This window comes from Myripristis murdjan, chromosome 15, assembly GCF_902150065.1.
Source record: "Myripristis murdjan chromosome 15, fMyrMur1.1, whole genome shotgun sequence".
Lineage (NCBI taxonomy): Eukaryota > Metazoa > Chordata > Actinopteri > Holocentriformes > Holocentridae > Myripristis > Myripristis murdjan.
The window spans coordinates 18,739,304-18,750,196 of NC_043994.1; the positions used below are offsets into that span (position 1 = coordinate 18,739,304).

Below are 10,893 nucleotides of genomic sequence, written 5' to 3' on the forward strand. Positions count from 1 at the left end.
GGAGACAGGACATACCACAACCTGAGGGACAGTGACTGACCTAGACACACACACACACACACACACACACACACACACACACAAATTGAGAGGATTGAGAGGGTCTAACTTTAGAGTCAGTTTATACCTCCTGTTGTCCTTTTTCAATCGCTTGTTGGTGGCCACAGAGCCTAGACTCAGTCAGGATCTGTCTCTGCTCTCTATCTCTGACAGTACAGAGATATTCTGCCAGTTCATAATCTCTTTTTAGGGCCAGATAACATTCTGTTCTACTAATCTCACTTTTAGTTTCTTCTTCCCACTGTTCAAAATAGTTTTCTTTACATTGTGGTGTTATTTGACTTACTCTGATTGATTTTGAAAAGCAGTGTTGGTGTGAGATCGGTCAGGGTGTGTGTGAGCTCGGTCAGAGTGTGTGTGAGGAGGGCAGTTAGTCTCACCACCAGCTGACACAGGGGATTGTTTTCTGGGCTTAGCTGTTGGTTTGGAGGGCTTTGGAGTGCAGGGTGTCTCGAGGGCTGGATTTAAGGTGATTTAAAAAAAAGAAAAAAAACTGAGTGCTTTCTTTTGAATGTTTATTATCAGCAGGTGTCTGCCTAATTCTGCGCTACATGCATTTGTCTTTCTGTGTGAATGTAAAATGTCTCTGCAGAATTCTGTTGGGTGTGTCTACAATGAAGCTATGATGACTGAGTGGACCCTAAACCTCACTACAGCACAATGGGCTGAATGACTCAGATATTAATTGGAATTTGGAAATTATAAAAATTTCTCCCTGATGAACTCCCTAATGCTGTTAGGGTTATACACTCATGATCAAAATTTTAAGACCAGTTGAAAAATTGCAAGAATTTACATTTTGCACTCTTGGATCTTAAAAAGGTTCTAAGTAGAGCTTCAAAATGCAAAAAGAAGAAATGAGTGAGTGAGACAAAAAAAAAAAATTAGAGTAAGCAATTTATTGCAAACGACCATTAAACTAAAATAGGCTGTTCATCAGCTGATCAAATGTTTAAGACCACAGCCTTTAAAAGCCCAAATCTTTGCAAAAATGTGGATTCAGTGTCATTTTCTGTCAGGTATCCACACTGTCATGACCTCCTGATGGCAAAGGCAAAAAAGCTTTCTTGTTAATCACCTCAAAAATTTCCACATAGCCAGCTGCCGTTTGATGCCTCTGCGCAACCTGAAGCTCCATTGTTCCATTGAAGGAAAAAGCCCCCCAGATCATGATGGCGCCCCCTCCACTGTGCCGTGTAGAAAACATCTCAGGTGGGATCTCCAGTAACATTGGAAGCCATCAGGACCGTCAAGATTAAATTTTTTCTCATCAGAGAATAAAACTTTCTTCCGGGGGTAATCCCGGCCATTCATAAAACATGTGTATATTACTTTATCTTGAGGGAATCAAAGCAAACAAGAAAGAAAAAAAACTATGAGCAAGGTTTGAGGAAGAATGTTTATTGTTTACATACAAAAATTTTATTTACACACAGAATATAATTTCATCATTTAGATTCTATAAATACAATTGTCACAATGATTTGTATCATAGCACAATTCGGTCTTTAAAAAAATAAAATCAAATCACAGATGCAAATTTCTTCATCTCCTGGGTGTGGGAGCATAATCCTCGAACATAGTAAAGCAATCTATACAATTAAAGCGCTGTGCAGTCTACTGCTGTTATCCCTGCATCCTTTGCCATGGCGTGGAAGTGGCTTTGTTTTTCAATCAGGTTGCTGGGGGAATCAAACTCCACGATTTTTCCAGCACTGAGTACCATTACCCTGTTTTTGTGTGTGAGAGAGATAGACAGAGAGAGAGCGAAAGAGAGACACAGAGAGAGAGACTTGGTTACTGTCAAGTATTGAAGCGTGCACTCTGAGCACTGTATGTGATAAATAGATAAATAGATTTTTCACATGATGTTTTACAGGACAAAAACAACATCAAGGTTGTTTGCTTCCTTATTATGCATGATGATGAGAGATGAGGTGCTGTACTATTTATCAGCTGTCATGTAAGTTGTTAATTTTGGTGCTGCAGGTCCTGATACTTGTTATTTTTTAAAAAGTTCTCTGCTAATTGAGATCAGAAATTTAATGATAAAGTGATGATGGAAAAAATGTGGATTCAGTGTCATTTTCTGTCAGGTATCCACACTGTCATGACCTCCTGATGGCAAAGGCAAAAAAGCTTTCTCTCCTTGATCGAGGTCGGATTGTTGAGCTGCATAAGCAAGGCCTCTCGCAGCATGCCATTGCTGCTGAGGTTGGACACAGTAAGACAGTCATTTTAAACTTCTTAAAAGAACCTGAGGGTTATGGAACAAAAAAGTCAAGTAGTAAACCCAAAAAAATTTCACCGGCCTTGAGCCGGCTGTCCGTTAAGACACGGGACGATCCTCGGCCCAAATTAAGCTTGTCACTGGTGCCAACTGCAATCCCATAACCATCAGATGGCATCTGTGAGAGAAGGGTTTTAAGAACAAAAAACGTCTTTAAAGGCTTTGTCTCCTCCAATGGCACAACATTGCCCGTTTGGAGTTTGCACGAGTGTTATGAATTGTGTTTTGTGTTGTGTTGGATGTATTGCTCTCTCTCTCCCTCCCCCCTCCTCTTCTCCCTCAGTATACCTGCAAATCAGTGTGTTCAGTTGCAGGTGTGTGGGGTAATTGGTCAGCTGACTGAAGGCTGGTAGCTGATTGGATGGGCCCAACTATATCTTCCTGCTGGTGTTGGTCTCCCGCCCCCTTTCTTCCTCTTTCCATCCCCAAGCCATGCAGAGATCGTTTAGAGATATGTTGTGATTTGACTGTCTTTGACAGTCTCTTAGAGTGACCCTTTGTTAGTTTTGGTGAAAACCTTGTGAAATAGGTTAACTGTATTGTAAATAGTTGTAAATACCTACTGTAAAAAGAAAAACACAGAGCAGCTGGTAGGAAGGAGAAGCCTCTTTATTTTGTAACTTTTTTTCTCATGTTTGTTAATGTAGGAGGTAGGTAAGATAATGTCTTTTGTTTGCTTTGTTTTCTCTACCAGGTAAGGGCAGGGCGCATTTAGTTGCTTTGTTTGTTGTTTTGGCATTGTTCTCCTGTCCGAGTCTTTAATAAATACGCTGCTCGGTAAACTTCACCCTAGTTGTCCAACATTCTTGGGAATGAGAAGAGTGGGGGCTCTTTTCATGTTATGGATCCAGGTTCCCCTAGGCCGGGGACATAACACGAGAGCACCAAACATGGGACATTGAAAGGTGGAAGAAAGTTTTATTCTCTGATGAGAAAAAATTTAATCTTGACGGTCCTGATGGCTTCCAATGTTACTGGAGATCCCACCTGAGATGTTTTCTACATGGCACAGTGGAAGGGGCGCCATCATGATCTGGGGGGCTTTTTCCTTCAATGGAACAATGGAGCTTCAGGTTGCGCAGAGGCGTCAAACGGCAGCTGGCTATGTGGAGATGTTGCAGGGGGCATCCCTCATGACTGAAGGCCATCGTCTGTGTGGTAATGACTGGGTTTTTCAACAGGATGCTGCAGTTCACAATGCCCGCCTGACAAAGAACTACTTCCAGAGAAATAACATCACTCTTTTGAATCATCCTGCGTGTTCCCCTGATCTAAATCCAATTGAGAACATTTGGGGTTGGATGGCAAGGGAAGTTTACAGAAATGGACACCCATTCCAGACAGTGGATGCCCTCCGTGAAGCCATCTTCACCACTTGGAGCAACATTCTCACTAGCCTCCTGGAAACACTAGCATCAAGCATGCCGAAACAAATTTTTGAGGTGATTAACAAGAAAGCTTTTTTGCCTTTGCCATCAGGAGGTCATGACAGTGTGGATACCTGACAGAAAATGACACTGAATCAACATTTTTGCGAAGATTGGGGCTTTTAAAGGCTGTGGTCTTAGACATTTGATCAGCTGATGAACAGCCTATTTCAGTTTAATGGTTGTTTGCAATAAATTGCTTACTCAATTTTTTTTTTTTGTCTCACTCCCATTTCTTCTTTTTGCATTTTGAATATTTACTTAGAACCTTTTTAAGATCCAAGAGTGCAAAATGTAAATTCTTGCTATTTCTCAACTGGTCTTAAGATTTTAATCAGGAGTGTATGGTGGTACAGTGTTTTGGGAGGAAGCCAATTTGATTTTTACTCAAGATGGAGTGTTCATTATGGAAATCTGGTATTCTTTACTACAGAGTAAATTACCTAGACAACTGCTGACACAGATGCCACAGTAGTTGCTAGGGGCCTGATATGTCCCCACTCTTATGAATGTGGGAAATGAGCCCTTTGCACCAGATATCAGGAAAACATCTCGACTGAATTACAGTATTGAACAACTTCAACACTGCACCCTGCATCTCTAGGTTGTTGTATTAGAGCATTTCATTTTTAGTGCTGTCTGGACCACATGCTTTCCTTGGCCAGAGAGATTTTGTCTGTGCAGTCAGTTCTTCCCAGGTGACTGGGGTATCAAGGGGGTTTTGATTGTTGTTTATTGTTTCTTCCAATGTTTGAAGTTTCTTTTTATAACATTGGTCTGAATGAATTTGATTTATTGGCATGTCTGTGTACAGATTTTCAAAATGTGCTCTCCAGATGTCAACAGTTTGGATAGGTAATGTTTGTGGTTGCTTTGTGTTGACGTTGTTCCACATATTCCAGAATTGATTTTGACTAATGCCATTCTTAATATTTTCAAGTTTCATATTGGTGTAATTTTGTTTTTTTTCTGTTCCTCATAGTACATTTATATTTGCTTAGAATTTCATCGTATCTAATGCGTAAGGCTAGGTTGTTTGGTTGGCAATGTTTTTCATTTGTTGTTTTTCTCAGATCTTTTCTGATGGTCTTGCATTCTTTATCAAATCATTTCTCGATGTTTTGCCTTTCAGCAGGCTTTTGTTTTTGTCTTTTAAAGTCAGCTTTAATAGCTGCTTAATGAAATATCAATTACTATCATCAATGGCTTTATTTACACCATCTCTGGTAGAGATATTGATATTGGTTATACAGTGATATGTCAGGTGAGCTCAAAGCCACTGTCTGGGGCCCATTTGTAAACAGGATTTAATTAATGCAGCTTACTGAGTTCCCTTTTTGTGTCACTAATTAGGCCTGAGAGCTTAAGGAACATGTTTATTTGGTTGTGGTCTGAAAGGGTTGCTGTCTGACAGTGAATGCACTGATAGTGGAAGGATCTATGTCAATGATTGCATGATCTACTACACTAGACCCATGGGCTGGGTAGTGTGTGAATCTCCCTAAAGAGTCCCCTCTGAACCTACCATCAACTATGTACAGGCCTAAGGTCCAGCAGAGATGCACTACCTCCCTGCCACTTTGTTGTTTTTTTTTTTTTTTTTTTTTAAGATTCAAGGCTGTTCTGATGGGAGATGGTTGGTGTGGAGACGAGGGAGACTGATCAAACACATGGCTGCTGCCCTGTGGGTCGATGACATCAGGTTCATTTCCTGTTCTGCCATTCAGATCTCTAGTCACAAGCATGTTTCCCTGGGCCTGGAAATAGACAATTTCTGTATGGCGAGTTTCAAAAATGTCTTCCTCAAAATAAGGAGAATCTACTGGGGATATATAAACAACACTGTCATTTCTCCAAATCATTGGCTTATGTTTAGTAATGAGAATGACATTACAATCTACAGCAGAGAGCTACATGTACTATTTCTTCTACAGCCATGTCTGTTGTATACTTTATTTCTCATTTTCACTGTATTTGGCACTTGATTTGCAAGTCTGTCAGAAAGCTTTTCTTTCATTTTTCCTGGACCAATGAAGACACAAAAGCAGATCATAAGTTGTTTGTAACAGCAACAGGCAGCTATACAGGAGGGAAGCCTTGATACATCAGCTTTGGCACATAACCATTATTTATTTGCACAGATGGCACAAAGAAAGGTATGGGGTATTGTCATGCTATTACCTCAGTCATGAATCCTTTCACCACTGAGATGAAATTTGCATGCATGTATTTCAGGTGCTTATTAATGGATCAGGCTGGAAGGCTGTTATGATTGAATGATTACTCATGCTTTCATGTGAATTTACTCCGATTACTCTGATATATTTGACATCTGCAAAACACAAATTACAAAATGCACAAAAATAATCAAATACATTTTTCAAAACTGGCATATATCTTGGAAATACAAACAACAGTCGATAATGTTCACGATATTTCACTTGTTCTTAAAATAGTTAAGGCCACAGAATGTGGGAAACTGAGACATATGATTGTAATTAACACTGTCAGCTGGAGACCAACTAACAAGACATCTGTGATCCACAAAAAACTATAATAGGCTCATAAAAGGATGACAAATGTATAAATCCTGAAGTCATTTTTACCCTGCCAATAATTTTATTCTTTCCATATCTTTTCATCTACATTCTGATGGATTTAAAATCAGATTTCTTTGTTTGCCACAACTTATGCAACCATTTTTACAAGCAATTTTGCAGCTGAATAATGCCCTAATTCATTTTGTATTCCAATATCAGCCACATTTACCTTGAACACTGCCATACCATGTGCAGATTTTCTTGGAAAATCTGAAAGATATGATGCATTACATTGAAAATCAAACACGATGTCCTATACAAATGTCTTCTCAGTACAAATATCTTTGTCACAATATAGGTTTTACAGCACTGAAAGAAAATATTCATTATAACTTACACTATCTCAATGTTGCTCAACGGCACACTTGATTTTTCTAATCACATTAATCGCACAAATTCACTACATTGGACATCCACTTTATAAAAGCTACAGATTACGGTAAACTATATGAACACAAACACTGTTTTACATCCTGAATGGTGCTCACTTGAAGCATGAATATTGATCTTTTCGCTAACAGTCCTACACCACCTAACTTTCACATCAAAGAAGAAGAAAGAAAAGAAAAAAAGGGGAAAATGTCAATGCTTCCTGCTTTTTGTACTCCAAGATTATACATCTCCACAGAGCCAGCAGTGATGAGGGGCAGCGACACACTCACACCTCAAAGTGCATGGTGTGCCAACTAATGTTGATAGGGTCTTCTAAGGCTATTGCTGTTCTCCTGGTCTGATTTGTCGATGCCTGGAGCTCTCCTTGTATCCCGTTTCTCTCCAGAGCATTTAGCATCACTTCTGTCCCTGCTTGTTGCACTCATCCCATCAGAGCTCCTCTGCCCCAGCCAAGCCATGCTTCCATATTTCCAATAGCAATGAGGCCTGAGCTTACCCAGAGTCCTCCAGCAGGCCCTTCGGAAGGTGTGTGAGGAGATTGAGAAGAGGAGGGGGTCCAGAGCGCTGTTTATATACCACAGTGGAAGTGACAAATAGGACTTTAGAACTGTGTAGATGGAAAGGACAGTGTCCGACCACACTACTACATACACCTGCATCAGGGACGAGGCTATGTCTGGAAAGTTGCAAATAAAAAAGGCCACCACTACTGCACCTGGAAGATAAAATACAAAAGAGGTTAATAGCTTTGTTGACAAAATGCCCATCTTGGTCCCAAGATGTTGCTGCAATTAATTTGCATTTATTTTATGTCTAACCCATCCAAAACCTTGGACAGAACTTGTCAACATGTTGCAAACCAAGTCCAAACTCAAGTTCATAAAAGCATATGAGACACACACACACAGAGAAGAAGGGGGAGGAAAGTGGAGAACATTAGTGGGACCTAGACAAAGAGAACCAACATGGGGAGCAGGAGCAGGTACAGCAGGGCACAGGAACAAAGCCAAAGTGCCAACCTAAAGATGGGAGCCAAATCCATGCAGCAGGCACAGACACAAACCGCCAAGAAAAATCTTGTCAAAAACAGGATCTGATTCAATGGTTTTGTGCCTCAGTACATAGAAAATAGAGAAGAAGAGTAAAGTAGATACACATAAGTTGAAATTTCACATAAATTGTGAAATTCTCAGATACACGCCACCCATGTCCACTATCCTGAATGATCCTGTGGTGTCAGGTGAGAGGTGTTGCCAAACTCTTTCACGCAAAGTAACTGCTCAAAAAGTCACTGGAAGTTGCCAGAGGGTGTCATATAAGGATCATCATTATTATTAATTGGTTATCACTTACAAAATTGCAAATTGGACTGACTGCATATCTGTAGCAGCTACAAGTGTTTTCACTACAGGAGCTGAATACAGCTGAGAATCTTGCTGTTATACTCTAAAAACTGCTGGGTTAAAAAATAACCCAACTTTAACCCAACCCCTGGGTCAAAAAGGGTCCAACTACTTGCTGTGTTATTTTGACTCAAGAAATTGGGTTATTCATTTTGACCCATAATGTGGGTTAAATAAATAACCCAATTTTTCGTTTAACATGACCCAGGATTGTAGTCAATATAAGCCAACTTATAGGTCATATTCATTTAGCCCACTCAACCCAAAAGTTGGGTTATATTGACCCAGGATTGTACTCAGTATAACCCAACTAATAGGTCATATTCATTTAGCCCACTCAACCCAAAAGTTGGGTTATATTGACCCAGGATTGTAGTCAATATAACCAAAGTTGGTTATTTATTATTATTATTATTTTTTTTAATCCCCTACCCAAAATGTAGTCTATATTAAAGAACCACTTTTAACTTATTTATAGTTAGAATTAGTGTTGTATTGCATTACAATCTATCTATCTATCTATCTATCTATCTATCTATGTATACATATATATACACAACTGGTGATGTTCAGAGCCAAGCCGGCCTTTATTAATCCCTTTGGGGAAATTCTTCCTCAAGCACTATTCAGTAAAAATGACACAACAATACATTATTATGTTATCATGATGTGTTCAACACCTAACATACTGCTATGTGCGTATTGTTCTTTCTTACCCATAAGTCTTAGAGCTCTTTTTTCATTTAGAAGTAGCTTTCCATTCTGGTGGCACTGGACATCTCGTCTTCCATCAGGATTTGGCCGGGTGAGACCCATGTTTCTCCTCTGACGCCCATTTCTCCTCAGGTGGACCAGGATAAGCAGGTAGAGAGTAAAGATGGCCACCAATGGGACCTGTAGTTGGAGAGTCTTTCTGAGTGTCCGTGTTCTGTCTGAAATACACAGTAGGCTATACAGTATATGCATTTTTTTTTCTTTTTTTACAACTTTTATCTTACCAAAAAGAATAAACCCGCCCTCAAGAGTAGGGCTCCTTTGTATATGTGTGCAGGATCAGGTTCTGTCATCTCACACATGGTGGAGACATAGAAGGCGTCCTCCGGTGTGGTGGCAGTGTAATCCAAGATGCAGGCACGAGCCTGGCCATAGACTACAGCAAACGGCACTGCTGAGACCAGAGAAATTAGCCAAACCCAAAGGAGGCAAGGCAGTCGAGACTTCTGCAGAAGAAGGAGAGAGTACAGGAGAATGCATTTGTTCAATGCACACAAAGGTGCACACAATGAAATGCCAAAGAAGGGTGGCATGTCTTCTTTTCTTTATTTGAATCCTATTTGGATTCTAACTATTTTTTTTCTTTGTTTGTTTTTTTTTGCACTGATGGGACAATTCGACACGTTTTGCTTTTTTCATGTTCTCTTCTTTAACTGACAAACGTGACATGTTGTCAGTTATGTGTGTTTCTCTTTTTGTTCACATAATGCAGCGCTAACAGGTTTTGCAAAAACTAACTGAATTTTTTTCCCCTCGTGTTTTCAGCATTACTAAAATAGTCTCTATAAATAGCAATAACAGACTGTAGAGGGGCAGAACACTATAGTTCAAAAACAAATAAAATGTTGCACTTACAATAAATGTTCCTTCCACACTAACGAAAACTGTATTACCTTCAGACTGGTGACAGACCACATAGTGTGGCAAATGGCCGCATAGCGCTCAGTTGTGAAGGTCATGATAACCCAGCTTGTGGTGGCACAGTACATCTGACGGACCATGAAGTACACCTTGCACAGGGCTTGTCCCAGGCGCCAGGGATAGCTCTCCCAGTAGTACCGATACACAGTCACAGGGATGGTCAACAGCTGCAAAATGTCTAAGAAGAAGAGAGGCCTCTAACTGATCATAATTCCATCTTATATAAACATAATCTAGCACGTGAATATGGAGGTGTACGGTATGGTGTACCTGACATGACCAGGCTGAGAAGGTAGAAACGGATAGCACTGACTCTCATATGGGCATCCATGATGAGGGTCAGTATGCTCACACCATTGAATAAGACCTGTAGAGCATTAAGGAACAGTGGTATAATATCTTTAGTGGTCCCCAGTGTGGTGACAATCATCAATGCAATTCAAGCAGTACAATTCACAAAACATAATTACCACTGGTTTCTTTAATTTACTTTTTTAAATGTCTTATACCGCTTTACTAAAATTAAGAGTATTATGTTTAGTGTGTGTTAAATTGAACGGTCATACTCCAAACAAGAAGATGATGCTGTAGAGGATCGTCATGGGGACAGCGACTGTCAGCGGCTCACTTTTGGTGACACTAATGTAGAGCTCTGGCATTGCACTTGGGCTGACATTACAGGAGAAGAGAAATGAGAGCCCCTCTGACAGGTTCATGGTGAGTCACCTGGATGTGAGCTATAGAGAAATGTAGTTATAAGTAATAGGTTTTAGCGCCTTCAGGACTGGGTTGAACTGTGTAAGCCTATGCTGGATTTTCAAACACAAGTTCTTTTGTATTAAATGAGGATGGATGCGTTTCACATGCATTCACATTCACATTACACATAGAGACAAAAACAGATTTGGAGTCTATGAACATCTGGGAACATATACACATAGTGGCCACTTTATCAGGTCCACCTTTACAGTCTAATGCAGTTCAATGCAACAGCTCTGCCATAAATTCTACCTTTTAAGTTAGTT

At 40.0% G+C, this 10,893-nt stretch overlaps 1 protein-coding gene across 1 annotated transcript; it reads right to left on the bottom strand.

Annotated features, from left to right (window-relative positions):
• Nucleotides 1–7,063: 7,063 nt before the first annotated feature.
• Nucleotides 7,064–10,584, bottom strand: LOC115372935 (pyrokinin-1 receptor-like). The gene is made up of 6 exons (XM_030071101.1): nucleotides 10,435–10,584; nucleotides 10,139–10,235; nucleotides 9,841–10,046; nucleotides 9,172–9,393; nucleotides 8,890–9,067; nucleotides 7,064–7,485 (listed from the first exon to the last, which is right to left on the bottom strand). The coding sequence occupies exons 1-6, from the start codon at nucleotides 10,582–10,584 to the stop codon at nucleotides 7,064–7,066; spliced, it is 1,275 nt and encodes a 424-aa protein (XP_029926961.1).
• Nucleotides 10,585–10,893: the final 309 nt, after the last annotated feature.